This window comes from Poecilia formosa, unplaced genomic scaffold, assembly GCF_000485575.1.
Source record: "Poecilia formosa unplaced genomic scaffold, Poecilia_formosa-5.1.2 Scaffold491, whole genome shotgun sequence".
Classification (NCBI taxonomy): domain Eukaryota; kingdom Metazoa; phylum Chordata; class Actinopteri; order Cyprinodontiformes; family Poeciliidae; genus Poecilia; species Poecilia formosa.
In genome coordinates this window covers 12,821-36,505 of record NW_006800430.1, presented here as the reverse complement: position 1 = coordinate 36,505, position 23,685 = coordinate 12,821, and the positions used below count along the sequence as shown (strand labels likewise).

At 35.9% G+C, this 23,685-nt stretch overlaps 1 protein-coding gene across 1 annotated transcript in view; it reads right to left on the bottom strand.

The window, feature by feature from the left end:
* Positions 1–2,016: 2,016 nt before the first annotated feature.
* LOC103156654 (interferon-induced protein 44-like) overlaps positions 2,017–23,685 on the bottom strand; it is a 31,970-nt gene continuing 10,301 nt past the window's right edge. The window contains exon 10 of the mRNA XM_016664511.1: positions 2,017–2,276. Within this exon, the coding sequence (XP_016519997.1) occupies positions 2,115–2,276 (162 nt within the window). The 3' untranslated portion in view covers positions 2,017–2,114. The remainder of the gene's footprint in view (positions 2,277–23,685) is intronic.

Sequence of the window (23,685 nt, the reverse complement as noted above, 5' to 3'; positions counted from 1 at the left end):
TCTAGGCACAGCCAAGATACTGGAGGAGAACCCTCAAGCTCCCAGGCCTCTGGTTGTCTGCTGTAACATGGTAATTAACTACCATATTTTATTATATGGTATAAAATATTATTTTATGCATATGTTACCTGCAGGTGAATGAAAGTCTCACTGATATACAATAATTTTCATCTACACCGGTTCTATTTTGATTTTTCCCCAGGAAAATCTTAAACTTAAACGTAAACTTTTTTATTTTGATTGGGATGAAAGGATTTCTTATAAATATGAACTTTTCACTTTCTTATGTCCTTCTCTGTTGTTCATTTTTATACCTCTGATTATATTTTTAACTGTATGGGCTGTACAATTTTTGTGACAACTTGTTTTTATGACCTATAATTTCCCACATTTAATATGGTGCTGTACATTTCTTTGTCTAAAAAAAACTTGAGATGAACATATATATCAATATCTTGTTGATTTTCTTGTTGTTCTCTCTGAGTTTCTCTCTTCATCTGGATATTTTTTTATTACATCAACACTGAGCTGCTGCTCAATTACCAAACACAACATACTGTTTTGTTACAAACATGTGGTATTTTAAATAAACTGTACATTGCCATAACAAACACCTATTCTTCTTGGTTAAAACACATTCCTACAACTAACCCCAGTAAATAAAGTAGAATATTATTGTAAAGTGCATTTACTTTAGTGAAATACATTATATAGATCAATCACACACAGATGTTTTCAAGGTTTTATTTAAATTTATTATGTTTTCTGCTTACAGCTAATAAAAACCCAACTTTTTAGATTAAATTAACAATGAAGATCTATTTTAAGAGAAATGATAGCAAGAATACAAGAATATCTCTTTAGGTCGATTATCATCTGAAATGTATAGAGTCCATAAAACAGTAACAAAGTGAACAATACATGTTTCACCCTCTGAATCTCTACTGAGGCGGACAACATTTATGAGAGTGTCTTCATTTTTACAAATGTTTAACAATTCAAAGCTGATAGGGAAACCTGATCAAAATTAAAATAAAAAAACAGTCAACCCTGTTTATGGTTTATGATATGGTCAGTCAGTGTGGCACCTGTTTTATTTGAGCATGTTTCTACTGTATTTCTCTTTTCCCCAAGTTCTCCTCTGCCTGTTCATCTTCCTGTTTGTTTTACACCTTTATTGACTTCATCGCCATTTCTCCAGACTCATTAACATAGACAAACTGAAACCAAAGGGGGAATAAAACAAAATAGTTGTAACAGTATAAACACATTGCAATACACATGAAAGCAAAACAAAGTGACAAATTATAATGTAGGCTAAGTTAATGAGTAAAAATCCTGAAAACCCAATAAACACTGTCACAGTGCTTATAATGTAAGCTAATTCATTTAAAATAATACATGATATTGACAACATATACAAAACAATGAAATATACACTTTAAAGTACTGATATAAATGAAACATTAATCAACATTCTGATGTGCATTAATGGCACTTGACAAAATGTAACATTTGAATAACTGACTCATTTTCATGACCAGCTGCCTCTGCCTGATGAAAAGCTGAATGAAAAAAATTGAGCAAAATATTTCTGCTTTCCATAGTTTTTGTCAAAGTTTAATTAGAAAAACAAATCAAAAAGCATGAGCCACAAACTATTTCAATAAAGTAAACGTCCCTATTATATAAGTAGTGTTGAGTTAATAAAATGTGTTTTCAATAGCACATGCTTGCATGTTTATCTACAGATGCAAAAAAAATAAAATAAAATAATAATAATAACAATAATAATAACAATAATAATAATAACAATGATAAGAGCTTTGGATGCCATTTAAGTAAAACAACAACTCAGATTTACTATGTGAACTGAAGTTAAACTCACTAAAATTGAAATGTTAGTGTTACTCAGTGAATTTAATGAAAACTGAACAATTTTGAGGCAATGAGTTTGCATATATTTTTTAAAGGAAAAATTTATTATGTTTTACAGTGTTTTTTTTTTTTTTGCCATTTCTATGTTTACACCTGATTAGTGTTTTAAATTAAATCAACTTAAAGAAAAATAAGTTTACTTGAAACGGACACTACTGATTGTTTCTACCATAGCTTCACAGTTTGTCAGCGTAGTCGTCTCCAAAGTCAATCATCAGTTTCAGAGCACTCAGAATCAGAGTGTCGACGTCTGGATTCAACTGAATTTCATCACTGTAGTTCTTCACTGGGAGGATGCAGTTCATTGGGATCCCCAGGCTGGAGCTGAAGTCGCCCATCTGTTTAAAAAAATAAGTATATTCAGAGTCTAATATAGTGAGAGAGATTATCCTGTTTTGAATAAATCTTCCTACAACTCACCTTTTTCTTTAAATATGTGCTCCTGTAGACGTTTCTCAGATTTTTCTCTGTTTCCCCACAGGCTTCATCGATGTGAGTGAGAATCGCCAGCTGAGGAATTCCTGTGGATACAGAGAGTTTCTTTAGAGATTATTAGTAATTACCGTAATATATCTGGTCAGCTGCATAAAAGCAATGCTTCTCAGATGCTCAGAGCCATTTTGGAAAATCCAGAAATAAGGCATTAAGAAAAAAAGAGAAAGTAGAAAAATGTTATATACATTTTCTTTGTACTCAATTTTTACAACCAACTATAATAGCTAAAATCAAGCTGGAAAGTTTTTCTCTCTTGTGTACACAGATGCAATACTTTACTGAATAGAAATGTGATTGTAGAACTTATTTCTTACCCAGATCACTGGCTGCTTCTCTGATTTTCCTCATTTTCTGTAAAACTGACAGCTTGATTTCTGCTGCATTAGCAGAATAAACACAGACCAGAACATGAACTCTGTCACTGATGGACGGGGAAGAGATGAAACCAGGATCATCATCAGCAAGAGAAGATGCAGGATTGAACTGTGGAAATAAATGACAGAGTCATGAAAAATCTGTATGGAAATATATTGTTTTGTATAAAGCAAGGTAAATGTTAGTGTTTTAGGATCTAAGCCAATTAGAACTAGTCTTTTAGGTGATAGTTAAAAATTACTTTAAAAGTCTACATTTAGGCCCGAGCAGCTAAGCACTGCGAAGGCCTATTGTAATTGTACTTATTTATACCTTATATCCATCCTTCACATGTCCCTTCAAGGCGTTTTTAATGTCGTCTGTTCTGACTCCTCTTCCATCTCCGTCCTCCAGACCCATGATGTCATTGAACACAAACGGATAAAAGTTTTCCCTGCCTTCTTTCTTGACTTTATAGGTTTGATACTGAGAGAAAAAGAGTTAGATTTTTATGTAAGCAGTATACAATAGTGAACTAGTGTAACAGATGCAAAATATAAATATTAAACTACAAGAAATCCTGCAAATCTTCTTCAAAATATATAAACTATTTTATTTTCAAACTTAAATTTGTTTTGTAAAATAAAAATCTGAACAAGGTGGTCCTGTAATCTTGGTGTATTCCAAAGGTAAACTGAGGATAAAGGGTGAATGTGTAATAAAAATCATGTCTACACTTTATACTGTAAAGTATCAGATAACTTTTCACTCAGACATGTAGAGAATCAGCTGATAAACCAAACTGGCACAAGTAAAAAGTCATGACATTAGAATATAGGAAGGAGCCTTTAATGCTGAACAAAAATAAAAACAAATTCACCTTCTTGGTGAAACTTTGATCAGAGGCTGTGTTGCTGGCCAGAGCTTCATTGGTCATTTTCCCTTGCAGGATGTTTTTGACCGAGTTGATGAAGCTGGACTTTCCTGCACCAACTGGGCCGTGCAGCAGAACTCTGATGGCTTTGACTTTTTTGTTTTGAGGTTGAAAATTATTCATGTACCGCAGAAGTTCCTGTTTGTTTCTGTTAAAATGTGAAAATAAAATTTACAATTAAAATAATTTTATTTGCCAGAACAAACATTTTGCTCCCAAGGGTCTTTATGGCTTCACATACACTTTGCTAGGACCAATTTTTAAAACAACCTCCCATGTTTTTCAAATACTTCTGACAATCAGCACCATGACATAAGATACATATTGGTTAAAATCAGAATTAGGTAGTAAGTAGAAGGAGTGCCTGCAGCTCTACGGCTTTACTATTAACAAAATTGTGGAGAAAAAAAGGTCTTAGTGCACATCTGTGTGAGTCTGTTGGGGAGGGTACCTCTTTGTCTTAAACCGAAATGTATTGGTCAGTTTACTTTTGTTTATTTGGCAGCTTAGTGATTTTTCTACAAATAAGCAGAGTTTGATCCTTCCCGTAATTGTTTGGATTCTGCCGGAGCCTTTTACCATGGTGTGGTTTTGGTGGTTTATGAGCTTTTCTGTGGTTTGGCGAACAGAATAGCTGACGGATCACCCATTGGACAATCATGACTCTTCCAGAGCAACGCGCCAAGACTGAGGGAGAGTTAAACAGTTAAATCTAGTCAAAGCATTTGACTTTGTTATGGTTTTTCAGACCATAACAATAAGCTTATTGAACTCCTTAGTCTAAAAGGACTAATCATTTCTCTATATTTTTAAGAGCTTTTATTTTATTTATTTTTTTATTCTTATTTGTTGTGTCCATGTTAACACCATTAGGTTCAAGACAGTAGCATTCAACTGTCTTGAATGCTACTCATAAACTTTATTGACTTTGTCATTTTGTTTTCTGTAATTTCTTTACAATAAAACTTGATCTAGAGATCGATACAAGAAACATATGTATTGCTGCAGTAAAATTTATTTTTATAATGTGTGTCAGTTCAGTGGAATGTCACTGTAAGATAGAGATAGAAAAATGTAAGCAATGATATTATTTTGTCAATTTCTTATGAAAATACCTGACAATGTGCTTAATTGTGCAAGATAATAATATCAATCATTATCTTGATATAAAAATAATCAATAGTGTGATTTTTTTTCCATATCACCCAGCAGAAGCACTCAGTCTTTTGGCTGTTTCACAGTTTTCAGGAAGTTTGTACCAGATTTGTGGTGCATAGAAGCTGAATGCCGTTTCTCCATGTTTGGTTCTGGTTCTGAGGATGCAGAGTAGCCTGGCTTTGTAACTGTCTTTATGTGGCTCTGAATGTTCAGGTGGGAGTTTACTACTATATTCAGACATCAGGCCTCAGTACAATATAAATAAAATTACCTTACCTTATCGCTAGTTTCTAGCTGTAATAACTCACTCTAGATCGTTCCTCTTTAGATCCAAAATAATAACTTCAGTTTAGTTTCTGTTCACCTGGAGGAAGTTATGGCACATGCACACATTGATTTATTCTAAGGGTCTGTTGAGTATTTGTCCAGATTGCTTGTTTTGACTAGTGTTTTGATAACTCCTGTTTTTAAAATCTGAAGGAAATATAATATAATATAATATAATATAATATAATATAATATTGTGTTTTTTCTGTGACTCTACACTTTTAGTGACCAGAGGTCGCCAAGGTGAACTAGTTCCAGGACTGAGGGCTGATTCCCTGCACACCAGCAACTCCTCAAGCCTCATTACAATGTAGACATAAGGAGCTGGTTGCCAGTCTCTCTTTGCCATGTGGTAACATCAAGCCCCCCTTGTGAACCTCTGTGTAGTTTTCTGTGTGAACTACCTGAGCCCAGTGCTACTCATTGTGTTTTTCCTCTTTTCATGGTCTCCCTGAGTATCTCCTGAGATTTATCTGTGAAATCTTTCAAACATAGTCAGACCAGAACCAGCCATAACCTTCAGTTGTACTACCTGTCTGCCGTCCAACAGACCTGCAGCAACCTCCATCAGGCTCCCCAGCCCTCTGTTAGATGGTAGGCAGAGGGCCGGGGGGCCCACTCACCCCTCCCTTCCCTCTCATCCTCTGTACGGCCCATGTTTTTACCTGATGAGGCAAAAAAGCAACAAACACATTGGTAACATGCACCTGGACAAAAACAAATTTACTCACGTTGAGGATATATCTCTCCATGGAGTTTCTAACACTGTAATGAAAAATTGAGAGCAATGTGTAAAAAAAAAAAAATCACCCAATAGAAAGAAAAAACTTCTATTTAGATTGTACTTGATTAATTACGTAAGTCCAGATATTCAAACTATCCAGTCATTCATGTAGTCATTAAGAAGCAAAAACAACAAATAAAAAATAAGTTCTACTTAAGTGGTGGGAGAGGAGGAGCTAATCACAGCCCAATATATAAAGATTAAGATTATTTGGGTCAAAACTATTCATAAATTGACCATATTTACATGAACCTTAAGGCAAAAAGGCAGCCTTGATAACTTCAGTGAGAAGACAAACTCATTTTTGTGAGTTGAAATACCCTGTGGTCTCCCCAAGTAAATCTTAATCTTAAGCCTGGCGGGCCGCCAGGTTCTACCTGCTATATTTTTGTGAACAAGGAATTGTGTGCAGTGTGTGCGTTTACATTTCAACATGCTGCCCAGTGTGTGGCTCTTTGTCTGCATTGATAAATTTTATGTATGTGTTCCCGGTTGACCGCAGCGTTAGAGGTTCAGAGGTTCAGCTCGTGGAGGAGATGTTGGTTGGTTTTATTTGTTATATATTTATTTTATTTTAGATTTTGCAGTGACACGATGCATCAAATAACTTCATGTCAAATGCTTTGTGAACTTAGTGAGGCAGCGCTGCTGCACATGGAGATCAGAAAAACCTTTTCCTTAAAGCTTGGGCAACAAAAGCAGTTTCATGTCAATAGACATGAAATTGAAGAGCTACTAAAGCCTCATAAATGAAATCTCCTCGTTAGTCCCTCTGCATTGCAGAGGCCGGTCCAAGGCTGTATGAGGTCTTGAGCAGAATTTGACTTAGGGTTCCCTATTGCTGCTAAAAACACCAGCACCTCTAATAGCGTTTCAATACAGAAGATGGGCCTAGTTTAACTGGCCAATCTTAAAAACAGTCAGTGATAATTGCAGTTTACTAATTTGAGTTTGTGAACACACGGAGCTCAAACTTAAAGTTTAAACTCATAGCATCAGATTGTAGCTATTTGAACTCTATAAAGTAAACTTGCCAGCTCCTTAAAATCTTAGATTTAAATGTTTGCTTAAGATCTTTTAATTTAGCCATGCTGGAACCGTAAAATTATACTTAAGAACATTGATATTCTTAATAAGTAAAAGTAAAATTTCAATATCTGTGTTAAAATGTTTGCATTTATGAATACCTGGGGGGCCTTAAACCGGCCCCCCAGGTATCATGGAACCGGCCCATGATATGTGTGATCAGCTTTACATTGTGTTTTTAGATCCATTAACTGATTAATTAATTTGGAATTTAATAGAAGTGCAAAAAATGTTTATTCTTTTTTTATTTGTTTTTAAGACATATAGTTCTGAGTTAAAGTATAGTCAGCAGTGTCTTCCAGTAATGTATATATGATTACCCAGCAATATTTTACATTTTCTGTCAACTTAACATCTTTTAATACAAAAACATGGTGGGCCAAGATGGGAAGGGAAACCCTGTACCCACAAACAGTCATTACTTTCAGCCTTAATTTGTAGCTTATCTTTTAATGATGATGTAATTAAAATTACATGTAATTTTTCATTAAATCACCATTTCTTGAAAGCATGAAAGCCCTGTAGTGTGAAGCATGCTGTGGTTCTCTGGATTTGATAAATTGCTACCAGTGACGTCAGCAAAGGTTACAAAGTAACGCATTTCTGACATCGGACCTCTTTTGTCAGTGACAAATAATCTCACGCGATGCTATTTCAAATCCAGTAGTCAGACTACAGTTACTTATTGAAATTACTTTCCATTACTATCTTCTTTCGGAATTTAACTGCATTCCCTCTACACGTCTTGTCAAGGGACCGATGTCTCTATCCGACAATATCAGCAGCGACAGAAGCATGCCTAGGTGGGACCCATGTGGGGACAAGGAGGGCAGACTATATGGGTCCCATATGGGTTTGTCCGCGGGTTCCACGGTGGCCCCACATGGGTTTGCCCATGTAGGGCCACAGCCCACATGGGTGCTACATGGGCCCTAATTGGATAAAACCCATGTGGGCCACCACCATATAGGGCCCATGCAGGGCCCATGTGGGCTCTGGCCCTACATGGGCAAACCCATGTGGGGCCATCGTGGAACCCGCGGACAAACCCATATGGGACCCATATAGTCTGCCCTCCTTGTCCCCACATGGGGCCCACCTAGGCATGCTGGCTGTTGGTGGAAAAACAGGAACTATTTTGGACAGGAACTAAGTCTGATTATTATAAGTGGCTTTCGGCTTTTTTTTTTTTCTTCTTTTTTTTAAGTCTCGCAAATTTAATGAGTCGCGGGTTGCGCCTTTTTGGGCTCGTTTTTGAACGTGACGTTGTCATTTGGACTTAAAAATAAGCAGAGACTGATAAATTCCAGAATTTGTCTGTCATTAAGGTAGTTTTAGTCAAGCTTGTCCATCATTTCCCGGATGATGCGTCCCGCCGTCTTTGTTAATGTTAATATATTACCTGTGAATGACGTCAAGCTATCCAGAAAAATTGCAAACATCGAGACTAATATGAACAGCGCAATAAACGTGAAATCAGCCACGAATGAACGAGTGCAACTAAACCCCATTATAATTATTAATATTAAGATAACTGTCACAATCTGTACAGCGGGACATCAGAATTGTGGAGCCACAGCAGGAGCGCTGTGCGCTGCACTCTGACACCAAACGCAGGGCCGTAAGCAGAACCTGGAGGCTGGGGGAAGGGTCTAAACTCCTATTTTTAGTCTCCCAGACAATAGTGGAACACACAAAAAAAAACACAAATTACTAAAGTTTTTTTGTACTCTTGTAACCATTTAAAAATTTCTTCTTCAGTTCAACCTAATAAGTAGAGACACATTGTTGATGTTATAAAACAACTTGCAATTAAGTTTTGGCAAAGATCAATGTAATTTTCACAGGTGGCAGAGCGTTGTTGTTAGCAGCTGCTGAAAGTAACTAAAAATGTTACTTTTAATGTAACTTAGTTAATTTCCAAATCAAGTAGTCAATAATCTAACTAAATTACTTTTTCAAGGAGTAATCAGTAAACCGATTAAAGTTACTTTTTCAAAGTAACTATGCCGTCACTAGTTGCTACAAGAGACTATTTACTCTATTTACAGTTACATTCTATAATGTTAATTTCTAATGATTTATCTGTAAAATTGTTTCACTTCATAATGTGGGTATTTTAAAATTAAAAGTAAATTAATGCTATTAATTAATTATATTAATTAATTATTTAAACCGGAGATAGGCATCCATCTACCCATCCATCCATCCATCCATCACTGGATGGCTTTCGGATGGATGGATGGATGGATGGATGGATGGCTTTCGGATGGATGGATGGATGAATGGATGAATGAATGAATGAATGAATGAATGAATGAATGAATGAATGAATGAATGAATGAATGAATGGATTTCAACCAAACAATCCTGTATTACTTACGTGAACCTGGAGCACCACTCCCCATGCCTGGAATAAAACGTTGCTATGAGAGAAACAGAAAAAGAAAGAAGGGTTAATTTTTTCACTTCCAAATTTTTTTTCATGTATTTTTCTTTTGTTTCACACCTTTTTATGTTGAGCCTTTTAAAGCAAAAAATATTACAATTTATCGTTTCTTCTAAAAATTGTCCAAAACTAAACTGAAGAAAAACTAAACTGAAGAAAAACTAAACTGAAGAAGCTAACCAGTTATGTATTTTTCAGACTTTTAATTTTAAAATTTACTTTTTCCCCACACTTTGAACCATGCGGCTGTACGTTTCCAGTTTTTTTTTATTTTTTATTTTTTATTTGTAGGTGCAGCCTATACTAAGGTGCGTGCTATAGTCCGGAAAGGATAGTAACCAATTCTTACAATTGTAAAAGGTTTTACTGTATTAAGTCTAAAAATGCACATCCCAGTGAATAATTTTCACTTTTTCTTTTTCAAACTGAGTACTCTTGATTAAATGTTACTGATTCACTTAATAAACTGATTTTGGAAATTATTTTTGAGACTTTGAACAATAAAACAGTGGTTTTGATAATAAGGTCATACTTTGCTAGAGCCAGTGGTTTGTACAATAAATTATTAAATATGAGCAGATTCACAATAGTATTTAAATTACGGGGAGGAAAGGGCATTGAGCAGGGGGTGGGGGCACAAAAAAAAATTATGATCCCTGGGGGGAGGCATGACAGAAAATAATTGAGAAACACTGCTATAATGAGATGACGCCACCAACTTACTATTTTTTAATCTAACTTACTAGTTTTTTAATAATTGCCATATAAGCTATTCTAATTCTCTGTCATATTCTAAGAGTCATGCAGCTGTTCTCAGGTATTTAACTTTTTCTCTTGTCTCCCTGGACACAATTTTGAATCTGAGTGAGTCTGATCACCTCACAAATGTCGTCAGAGGTTAGTTTAAAGATCTGGGCTGGAATAAAGTAGTTAAACAAGACAATTTGATTATCTTTTGTTTGTTTAATGCCTCTTGCTGAAGAGTTGTCGCTTGTATTTGGTGAAATTCTCATGATGCTTTGTTGCTGTGCTGGGCTAAAGTTTTTTCTACCTCTTTTTTCTCGTTCCCTCACTCATATTCATTTTAAGCACCAAGTCCCAAAGACCTGAGCACATGGTCAAGTTTTATGACCCCTTGTCCCAAACTCCTCTAGATCTGCACATTTTCTTTAGACGTCCTCTCTTTGTTCCTCCGCCTCATCCTTATCCTTGTCTCTTCACAGGGATCATTCTCATTTGTGACTGACTATGTTTTAGCTACATTGTGGTTTATGCTGATTTTCCTTCCTATTTTTAATTGTTTTGTCAATTATTTTCAAAGTCCTATTTCTGTTTTCCACATTACTTTTTGTCATAATTCGTTAATGAATTTGATATGATCCTGCACTAAATTCACTGATATGAACAAACCCGCTGCTGTGATTTCCATGCATATCACACACTGTTCTGTAGACTTACACTGTTTTTAGCGTAGTCGCCTCCAAAGTCAATCATCAGTCTCAGGGCGTCCAGGATCAGAACGTCGACGTCTGGATCCAGTTGAACTTCATGAATGTAGTTCTTCACTGGGAAAATACTGTTCATTGGGATCCCCAGACTGGAGCTGAAGTCAGTCATCTGTTTAAAAATATGTGCTTATTCAGAGTCTAATACGGTGAGGAAGGTTCTTATGTTCTGAATAAATCTTTCTGCAACTCACCTTTTTCTCTAAATATGTGCTCCTGTAGACATTTCTGATATTATTCTCTATTTCACCACAGGCTGCATCAATGTGGGTTAGAATCACCAGCTGAGGGATTCCTGTGGATACAGAAAGTTTCTTTGCTTTGGTAATGTTATGTTATCAGAAATAAATATATTTTAACAAGTACAGTAGAGGAGCAAATCATAAAAAGTGGACATTCAAGACACAATTAATAAATCCTTGTAAATAAACGTTAATTTCATTTTTGCAACACATTATTGATGTAAAGTGTTTACAGTATTTACTCAATGGTGTTTATTGTAACATTACTTTGATGAATGTAAGCTGTATAATTGTATAATTCATTCCTTACCCAGCTCACTGGCTGCTTTTTTGATTTCCCTCATTTTCTGTAAAACAGACGATTTCATTTCTGCTGCATTAGCAGAATAAATGTGAACCAGAACATGAACTCTGTCACAGATGGATGGGGCAGAGTTGTAGACAGGATCATTATTGGAAAGAGAAGCTGAAGGATTGAACTGTGGAAAAAACATGATGCATATTAAGTCAAATTGGTATTAAATAGCTTATATTGCACGCTAAATGTGATGATTGAGGTGCCTATTGAAGATCACTTTGTGTTCATTAGTAATTGGACTGGAAGAAAGGCAGTGAGAGAAGGGAAAAATGTCTACCACTGCTCTACCACTGAGATATGTAGTAATCCAATTGAAGATAATTTTAAAATTAAAAAATAAAAGTATAGTATTTATACCTTATATCCATCCTTCACATGTCCCTTCATAGCCAGTATAATGTCGTCTGTTCTGACTCCTCTTCCATCTTCGTCCATCAGACCCATGGTGTCATTAAACACAAAGGGATAAAAGTTTCCCCTGCCTTCTTTCTTGATTTTATAGATTTGATACTGAGAGGGTAAAAAGATTAAAATGTTTTTTATATAAACATTACTTGCATCACAAAAAAAAAAGTAATTTTACATTGTGAGAGGAGCTGCAAACTGTAGAGCACCCAAACTGACATAATTAAAAATAAATATATATTTCCCTACCCATGTGTTTTTATCAAGAAATGTAGACATATTTTGTTTTTATCACAAACTAACTCACTGATAAATGTATTGTTTATCAGTGAGTTACTACTTCTTGAAGCATTATAAAAAGTAAAGAGTACAGGAAATGTGAAAAGAACAAACACAAAACAAAATATATACACTTCTTGACAGTAACGCATGTGTCAGGAAAAGGAAAAACAAAATATATTTACATTGCTTAATTTAAAAAATTTATGTATAGCGGGGGGAAAAAAACTAAATATTTATATTTCTGTTTTTATTTTTATTATGTCAGTTTTGGTCTTCCATAGAAACTTTCTTCAAAATACAAATAATACAAATATTTCAAGACTTGCTGGTTACAGGAACTGACAAGTCCTGAGACCTTTTTTCCTGTGTGTGAAAAAGTTGTGCATTTCCTGCCAGATTACTGATTTAAGAATATTAGGGGGAAAAAAAGTTAACATTTTGTCCACATGCAGATTTGTCCTTTAAAATGGACCCATACACTGTGGTTCGAGGGTGAATGTGAAATATAATTTTTTTTTATTTTATAATATAAAGTATCATATAAATTTTCACTCAGACATGTGAAGACTGAGCTGATACACCAAGCTGACAAGAGTAAAACCTCAAAAGTGTGAATGACCCTTTAATGCCTAACAAAAATATATATTCACTGTCTTGGTGAAACAACTGTCTTGTCTTGGTGAAACAACTATCACAGTTGTTGCTGAAACAACTATCACAGTTGTTGCTTGGTTTCTGCTGGCCAAGAAACCAAGAATAAGCCTTTAACATCAAACAAGAAGTTATACTGACGATTTTTGTAAAACTTTGGTCAGAGGCTGAGTTGCTGGCCAGAGCTTCCTGGGTCATCCTCCCTTGCAGGACATTGTTGACAGAGTTGATGAAGCTGGACTTTCCTGCACCGACTGGACCATGGAGTAAAACCCTGATGGCTTCCACTTCTTCATTTTGAGGTTCAAACTTCTTTATGTACTGCAGAAGTTCATCTTTGATTCTGTTAAAATGTGAAAAAAAAGTCACAATTAAAATGATTGTATCTGCCAGAACAAACATTATGCTCCCAAGAACAGGAGCGATTCTGAGGGGGAAGGGATGTTATGACGATTCAAAGGGCCCCTGACCAACAGGGGGCCCTCCACAATTTATTTATTTTTTGTTCATAGAAATGAAAATAAAAAATGGAGCCTATGAAATTAATTTTCCAAGGTTGTTTTTAGCAGTATAAATTTAATGTTACCCAAAAAACACACATCCATATTTGCCCTGAACCCCCCTGGATCTGCGTTAAATGGTTCATTCCTGCTTGAAGCACTTGAGAGTGACGTTGTTAGCAGTAGTCAGTGGAAGACATGAACAACTGTGGCAGTTAATATACTGCTAAGAAAAATTTTCAAAAAAAAAAGCAAGAGGAAGAGAGAGAAGAGTAAAGTGTAAATTTATAACCCAGGTTTTTTTCTGAGGTGAGTAGACTGTGAGATTATCAACCATTTAGCATAGTTAGCTTAGCTACAAACTATTGTTTGCCTCCTTTTCACCAGAATTTTTGAATTAAGAAAAAAAGATGACCAACATATTATCAACATATATTAAAAATATACCGTATTTTCCGCACTATAAGGCACACCTTCAATAAATGGCCCATTTTAAAACTTTTTTCATATATAAGGCACACCGCATTATAAGGCACATAGAATAGACGCTACAGCAGAGGCTGGAGTTACGTTATGCACCCCCTAGATGGAGCTGCACTAAAGGGAATGTCAACAAAACAGTCCGACTCCGGTCAGCGAGGAGAGCCTTCCGCGACTGGGCAGGACGATGGTCACCCTTCTCCATTCGCACACAACATGTCTGTGGAGAACGTGGTGCTAAATGACCTGCAGACGACCTGATTCTAGACGGTCGGTAGATAGATAGGTCAGTCAAACTTTATTAACAAACCAGCCTTCTGACAGCTATCCCAGCATGCACCGCGCGCTTCTTCTTCTACGGGCAAAAATGAAGTCGGCGGATGCTTACTGTAGTTGCCAGACCTGTTGTGGCTCAATATTGGTCCATATATAAGGCTCACCAGATTATAAGGCGCATTGTCGGCTTTTGAGAAAATTGAAGGTTTTTAGGTGCGCCTTATAGTGCGGAAAATACAGTACCTTTAACTACTTAACAACAGATGAGTCAGTCAGCAGCAGCTCTAACCCACATCCCTCTTGACCCATCCTCTCCTGAATGAAATTAAAGTTGCAGTATGTAACTTTTATTTTAAAAAATCACTTATTTTTTAAAACTGTCATTATGTAGTGACAGTATGGTATGAGAGGTAATCTGTGAAAAATCTATTTCCTCTGTCTTCTCCCAGTGTTAGAAACAACCAGTCAGAGGCAGGAATGTTTTAGTACTGTCAATCACAATCTCATGTAATGCTGCACATCCTTTCTCCCCCTCACTCTGTGCTATTCTGTAGCTAGCATAGCAGCAATGCTAATTTTAGTTAGCACAACTACCAATGATGGCAGATGAACAGTTTTCCTGTAATAATAATTTGTTTCTCTACCATTAGCACATTCAGCAGTGATTGAATGAAGTTGATTAACAACACTAAGACCCTCCTACTGGTTCTGACTGGTTGTTTTGGATGGAATGTTTCATTAATTTAGACAGTAACACCAGTTCAGGGAGGAGATTGATTGTTTTCACAGATTATTTGTCTCATAAACTGTCACGACATGCTGACAGCTTTAACAAATATGAAAAATATATATTTTTTATTAAAGCTATATACTGCAGCTTGAATAAAATGCAACTACATAACATTTTTTGAGAAGTCTGGATTGCTTTTGACTGTTGCTCATGGGGAGAGACATTTCAGTATCTACAACTAATAGAAGAAATTTAAGCAACGTACTTGCATACTGGATGTGGAATATTGGATGTTAAATTCATGAGCAGTAAATATTGTGCTAGTATTAGTATCGAGCCAAAGAAAGCAAGGAAGATGCAAGCCTTTAAAATTGTGACACTTTTATGGGTCAAATAGACTCAAAAAATTGTAACAGCAGCTGTGAAGAGGGGCCCAATCTAATTTTTTGTCAGGGAGCCCAACATTCCTGGCGGTGCCCCTGGTCCTGAGATCTTTTATGACTTCACTTACACTTTGTTAGGATCATGTAGGAACAGATATTGATTACCCGATAACAGTGGTGGGAAGTAACGTAAGTAAACGTAAACGTAAGTACAATTTTTGTGTATCTGTACTTTACTTGAGTAGATTTAATAATGGATACTTTCTACTTTTACTCCATTATATTTTACAGCAAGTTTCTGTACTTTCTGATTCACTACATTTCTACAAAACCGTTGTGTTACTCGTTACATTCAAGTTGCATTGCACTTGTTTTTGTTAGAATATGAGTTTCAGGGACTTAACATGGCGCTGTAAAATCCAAGCAATAATGTGGCTTAAGTGTGTCTGTTGTGTCGTGAAACCTAACGAGGGCTGGTGAGATCTTTCCAGGACTTGAGGAAAACAAGTTGTCTAGAAGCCTGAGAGTCAAAAGTGATCTTGTATTCTGATTTAAATGATGATTGAAATGTGTTATCATTTCAATCATCTGAATATAATCTGATTTAAGTAATCTTGTATGCTGTGTTATTTTTGGTTCAGTATCCTCATGTAATGAATATACTATAGCCCCTTGTACTGTGTCATGAACTCATGAGTGCAGAGAGAATGGCGGCAGGATGGCCAGGAAAGGGTGTAACAAAGTTAACTGTGAGCTGAGGTCAACCGTTCCTCAACTGTTCCCAAGGAGCCTGATGACACGGGCATCTACTCCTGGTTTCCACAGAACTGGATGATGCTGATTACTGCCCGCTCCTAAAACAGAAACGCCAGGAAAGTATAAAAAGCATGAGAAAGCAGAACTAGACGTTCTTTGTTCCTCAGTACTCGAGTCGACAGCCACACGAAGATGCAGAAACAACAGAGGACCGCATCCTGAAGCCCCGGGGAGGTGAAGACATCGCACTGCTCAGAAGGGAACGAGATCCATTAACCCACGGCCCGGGTTTCTGATTAGACAGTGGTCCTGCATAGGGTTGTTGTAAACAAATATTTTAGTAATCAAGTAATCTACTGATTATTCTTACGATTAATCAAGTAATTGGATAAAAAAAAAGATAAAACATTGGTAAATCTAATATAACAGCAGTGTTACTATTGCAACAGCAACATCGGTCCAATTTTTCACATCTGAGCTAACAATAGCATTTCTGTAGTTTAGAAAATTTACCTGTAATATCTCACTTTCAGGGGTGGATCTAGAAAAATATTTATGGGGTGGCAAGAGAGGGGCAGGGATTTTTTCAGGGGTGGCAGAAATATTGTTTTTAACTTGCATTGTTTCAAAATGAGCTTCATGTAGCACCGAGGCTTAAATACAATTTCTTAATGTAGTATAGTTAATTATTTTTTACGTCTTTCATACTCCGGCTAATTGATATGCATTACTGGACTGGACAGCGCCTATTGGTCACTATGTGATTCATTGTGTTCAGAAAACCATTTTATCCCAATACAGGACAAAGAGAAATCTGTCACGAAAATATTAGTTGTGCCATCGTTTGTTATTAGATATATCTATTAAATACGACTTAAAATAAAGATTAGAAAACTGATGTTTGATAAATTCTCCATGATACAAATCTATAAACAGTTTAATTTCTGTTAGTTCTGCCGAGATGCAAGAAGGGGCAAATTTCTATTTATATTGGTCAATCGTTTTATTTTAAATATGCTGTAGGAGCCGTAGTTTGATGACTGTTATAAATATCATCACGTTTTGTGAACACGAGATTAGCTCAGTTTTTGTCGCTTGTTTTTAGAAATTGCAGCAGCTGCAGTGTGCCACAATAAAGGTACAATAAAGCTGATAAACAGGTGAAGAACCAAACTAGACTTCTGATTGTTTGCCAAGCCAAACATCCGATAAAAGTTCCACCAAGCCACCACTGAGCCACGGGGGTCAAGTTTCTCGACACGGGCAAAAGAAGGTTCAATGTCCAAACTTATTGATTGTTCTTGGTGATTTATTTTCCTCTTTCACCAATTACAGAGATCAAACTTTCCTCTGTTCTCATGCTACCTCTCTTGCTCTGGTAAAAAAACATCGGTCCCAAACCCAAATGCCTGCTGGTCCTTCACCAGGCCCCTGCACCTATAGAAAGTGGACTGACCCACATTACTTCCTGTCCAAATTTAGAAAATACATAAGAAAAATAATAAAACAAAAAATAAATAAAATCAACAATTATCAACCTACAAATAAACTCTGTAAATAATACAAAAATAGAAATTTAAGAATAAAGTAACAAAATTCAAATGAATAAAGAAAAAATAAATAAATAGCTCCAACAACTTATATTTCGCCTTTTCTCGCTCTGTATGTCGGTATTACGCACGACCCGTTGCCATGGCAACCGACAAACAGCTGAACGAGCAGATAGAGCAGAGATTACCGATCAGGGGAATCAACATCAAAAACAAAGTAGCAACAACACTAAAACAGAACATCCAGTCTGTTACATTCAGGCTTAATGTCTATATTGTGATTATTAATAAGTTTTCGCCTGAACACAGCGGTGGTTGATTAACTGATTTGAACAGCTGCTCTACTGATGACTTGGTGGCGGGTTGTTTAGTGCTAACGGAACCAAAACACACCGAACTGCGCAGCACATGCTGATGTTATCAAAGTCAATACCAGGCCAGCAGCAGTTAGGCTAGTGTAACTGACCCACTGATGAGTGAACTTTTTCACACTCAGCTAGTATAATGACCTTGGGACTCACGCTGAGTTTCTAAAATTTATCCAGACTGTAACAAGTGCATGTTGTTGAAAGAGAGAGAGCTACCGTTAACCCTTGTCCATGCGAGGACAAACGTAGAGGCCTATGGCAAATGATACAGGTTTTATGTGTGTGGGGACAGTTAGACTCCATTTCTACATACAAGGGTACAGAAGCGGTTTCTGGGACTACAGTTGCAGGGCTACACAACTGACTGTTTCACTTGCTGAAAAATGTCATAGTTTCTGGACAGGAGGTAGTTAGGGCCGGATGCATTGCTCTCGCCACCAGCTTAAACAGATTGTCCTCTACATACGTAACTGGAGTAATACCCAGGAATTAGAGGCATTTCGGACCCGTTAGTTGGAGAGCTGGTCAGTAGTCAGTCAGTGAGGTAGTAGGCGTGGCTGGCTATTGCACAATAACAGTTGTCACCCATCGCCTCCCCCTTTACTCGCACGCGGAGCTCCAAGAAATGCACAGTGGTTTCCTGTGAGCGGCAGAAGATGTCTGTCTAATCGTCAGTAATAGACTTCTGCTACATAAATCACAAGATATGGTGTATGTGCGGCGCCATACTTTATGAACAAGTCGGCATGTATAAAACGAAAAAGGAGTGAAAGTTTGTGTAAATATATGCAGACTTTTTCCCTGGTGTGAAAATGTGCAGCACCCAGGCAAACTTTTTCTGTGAACAATATCAAACTATAAAGCGTCAAAACTCACCTAAATACACTGAAGTCTGACTACATTTGGCGAACATATTCAGAGAGAGTGATTGATCAGAGATCATATTGATCTGCTGGAAAATGTTGATGACAGTTTATTAGTGTTTACTGATCATCCAAGTCGTTTAAGCCTCAGTGAATCAAGTCAAACTTGAAAACTTCAATACTGTATATGGCAATGAAATGAATTAAAACACAGTTTGAACTCTGTGGAAATACAAAATATCTACAAAATTCTAGCTATAGGAACATCCTACGTGGGATCCTGTTTTTCTAACTGTGATTAAGGATTCTGTGAAACATAAGATCGGTAGAATTGTTTTGTCAGTGAAAATAGAATCAAAATCGTTTTTGGGGAGGCTTTTTTGTTCTTGTCTTTTCAGAGTATCTTTACGGAAAAACCTACATTGATCAACTCTTCTCCTGAGACTTTCTGCAACTTTGCAACAGTTGCAAGGTACAAACTGTGCTGCTGTTATTTCTTTTACATTGTTTTATCTGTTTTCTTTGACAAAACATAAAAATAACTTTATGTTACTTAAATATGTTATTCTAAACAAATTAGAAAATATTAAGCAAACCTGGTAGGATTATAAACTGTTTGTTTTGATGTTTGATGATGGAAAGAGCAACAAACACACTGGTGACATGCACAGAAACAAATCTACTCACCCCCAGGATATTTCTCTCCATGGAGTTTCTAAAACTGTAACAGAAAACAAAGAGCAATGTCTAAAAGAATTAGTCTTGCTAAACAGAAGCAAAATTTGCTATTTAATTTGTGTTTGATTAATTGCTTGGGTCCACGTGGTAAAACATTCTAGCAGTTCATCTGATAAAGAAGCAAAAAACTTGTTTTGATGTTACTGCAATTCTACTTACGTGGAGGAGCTGAAAACAGCAAAACAGATTAAGATTAGGATTGCTTAGGTCAAAACTATTACTGTTATAAGATTAGCTATGTTTTGTTTGAAAGTGAAAATACACAGAAGAAATAGTTACTGAACTTATTTTGAGTATGTAAATGACAAAGCAGACAAGTTGAATAAAAACTTGCCCTGCAGATAGTTTAGTAATGCTTCCATTACTAAACTTTTAGACAATTACTTGTCACATCAGTTTAGAATTATATTATATAATGTCTATTTGTAATGGTTTAACAGTAGCTTAATTTCATTTAATTATTTTAGGTCATTTAAAACTGAAAGTAACTTTAAACCATATAACTGCAGGCATTTTAATCAAACAACTCTGGGCTACTTACGAGATGAAAAGAGACCCCCCATGACTGGGACAAAAATGTGCTATGAGAAAAAGTGAGAATGAAGGGTTAGTTTTTCTCTCCATATTGTTTGGTTTTTATTATTTTACAAATAGTAATAAATAGTTTGTCGTTTTAGAAGCTAAAGAATAAATAAATTCAAGATAAATGCAAGTCATTATGTCATTATTGCCCCTGAAAGTGGATACCAGAGTGCAGTTAGGAAAATCAATTTAAAATATGCTACCACATGTTCAAAATTAGATAAAATGAGTGTTTAAAATAAGAAATGCATGTTCCATCCACAGAATTTGAACAGCAGAATATCTTATAAATAAAATTAGTATCTTGATAAAACAGTCTGAAATATAGTTGTGTTTTTTTATTAAAATAATGTTCTTAACCTTCTTGTGAAATCAACAGATATCTACAGGAGTCTGTGATTCTTCGAAATTAACAGGAGTCTTTTTGTGTGTTTGGCTTTTTGACCCTCTGATGAGGTTCTAACAGCTGATCTTGTTAAAACAATCTGATCTTGATATTTTCTCTCTGTTAGGGTTATAAAACAACATTTGTCTCCACTAAAAGGAATTAACACCTCTTTGATCTAAAACAGAGGTCTTACAAAAAAGATCAGCAAAATGTTAGAATAACATTCTGTTACAGGCCTCCATAGTTGTAATTATTCACCCAGGCAGCTAGAGGCAGGGTCCAATTCAAATACAGTAGAATTAAAGTTGAACACGCCTGTTCAGACTATCAAAGCTAGCTCTTGAAGTTAACATGTCAGAAAGCTAAGTGAGCCTTCTCCGGATGCATGCGGGCGTCCTGCTCTGTAATGAGTTTTTTGTTCAAGCCATGTTGTGCATTTCAGGTAATTATGTGTTAGATTACTGGTTTGTCTGGTTGTGTTATTTGTTTTGTGTGAATCTTATATGTTTTATTTTTAATTAAACTATGATTGTATTTGGAAGCTAGATCTGTGTTTATATGTTTTCTGCTGATACAAGACAACTATAAAATGGACTCGGGTGTTGAGAAGAAAGCTGTCAACGAGTATAAATGTGGTTGTAAATGTATGGCCTCAACATGCTGAAATGGTAAATGGACTTAACTTATAGCTTCTTTTTTTTTCGATCATTTTGACCACTCAAAACACTTTACACTAGAGTCACATTCACCCATTCATACTCACAAACACTCACACATTCATACGCAGATCGGTTGGCAAGTTGGGGTTAAGTGCCTTGCCCAAGGGCACATCGACATGAAGCAGGAGGAAGCTGAAATTGAACCTACAACCTTCACAGGATAACTACTCTTCCCACAGAGCCACAGTCACCTTGCTGAAGAGTTAAAAACACAAAAACAAGCCAAACCGGAATGGGGGGAGGGTGCCTCAGAAAAACGGCTAAGACAAAAACAAGACTGTAGTTCAGAAAATCATGAAGGAGCCCAGAGTCTGGCGGATTGGCAATGGAGGACCTTGGAGGATGCCGGCGGTGCACGAGCTTAGGAGGCCAGAGGAGCCCACAAAGAAACTCTGGAGGCTGGAGGAGCTGGGCCCCAGCAGTGGCTGCAGGCAAGGGAGACATTTTATCCTGATAGTTACTAGAAACTTCTTTATGCTCTCACCATGGATAATTTTTGCTGGGACCAGCTGGCTGGTTTCCAAACGAAGGCAGTAATTGGTTTTGATGATTTAATGAAAAAATGACTAAATAAAAAATAAATATAAAAACATCCAGCAACGAGATTCTGAGAGAATGCTGGGAAGCACAAGGAATGACAAGAAGAACCAGCAAGGAGTGACTGATAGAGAGAAGCTTAAATACTGGAAGGTTGATTGCTGAAACATGAAGAACTGAGCTGGTTGGCAAACTGATCGCAAATGTGAGGGGGAGAGAGGAGAAATTCAGACTGAGGGGCGGTCTTTCTTTCTTTCTTTCTTTCTCTCTGCAAAGAGAGAGAAAGAAAGAGTGGAAGTGAGAGAGACACAGGGCGAGGTGCACAGGGGACTAGAAAATAAATCAAAACAAAACCATAATAGACACAAGGAATAATTAAACTACAATAACTAAGAATAACTAGAAGAAATAAACAACTAGAAATACTAGGAAGGACTGAACTATAGTAAAACCAATACAAAACTAATCAGAATAAGAAATAACATAATAGTGATGAACTAAAATAACTAAGAAAGGACTGGACCAAAGTAAAACAAAAACTTAACAGATCTGAACAAAAGAACTAAGAAATACAGAAAACAAAATCCAACTAATCAACCCAACATATTACACTTTGCTAAATTTTCCTAAAAATTGTCTAAAATTGGCCAAACACATGAATTCAATGGTTACTTTTACCTGCTGAGCCTACCTGAAAAGTTGATGTATTTCAGGGAAGGAGAACCAATGCAGTGGTAATAAAAGCCAGGTACAAAGCTATTTAAAAGTTTTTACTTTCAGTTTCAGTTTCATTAGATCATGTGATTTATAGGAAAAACCCTTGGATTAAATGATACTTTCAGTACATTGAATGAAAATCAGTTTCTATTTGATAGTGCCAAATTGCATAAAATAAATGTAAATAAATATTATTTACAATATTTGACTGACAATTCTCACCCAATTAATGTTGGTGAAAATCGCCAGCTGAGGGATTCCTGTGGACAGAGTTTCATTTTTTGTAACTTAAAACTGTATAAGCAAAAAATATATTATAACAAGAATATTTGAAATGAAATGAAATGAAATGAAATGAAATGAAATGAAATGAAATTTTTTTTTGAAATGAAATGAAATGAAATTTTATTCGAACATGATACAAATATAAAAAAATAAAAATAGTACACAGTAACAAGAAGTGCATAAGAAAGAAGAGAAAATACAGATTTTTTTGTTTCAGTTAACATATCATGCTCAAAATGGGGTAGGAAATATTAAAATATTAAAACCTCTCAGGGTTAATTTTAATAAGTTACAAACATTTGTGGCATCATGAAAAAAATAACTAAGCAGTAAAATGTTATTTTAATTTCTGTTCTATGCATTTCTTTACCACCTATTTTATGTAACCTCTATGATTGTTGAAGTAAAGTTTGAGTAATTTTATTACTTGTGTTTACATTTACATTACTTTACTGAATGCAAGTTTATTATGTATTTCTGTTTCTTACCCAAATCACTGGCTTCTTCTCTAAAGTTCATAATCAGGCCTGTAATCACAGAGAGTAAGAATTGTGAATTTCTTGCCATGTTGCTGGAGGCATGGAGGATCAAAACTGACATAATAATAAATAATGGTCCTCCATATGGCGGTACCTTAACCCAGGTATCAGTTGGCCATGGTCTACCAGATTAGTTTTTCACTTTGCATCGGGATGAAAATATATAAAAGTTACATTGTCTCGTCTCATCCACAGTGCTTATGTGCTTGATAGATAGATAGATAGATAGATAGATAGATAGATAGATAGATAGATAGATAGATAGATAGATAGATAGATAGATAGATAGATAGATAGATAGATAGA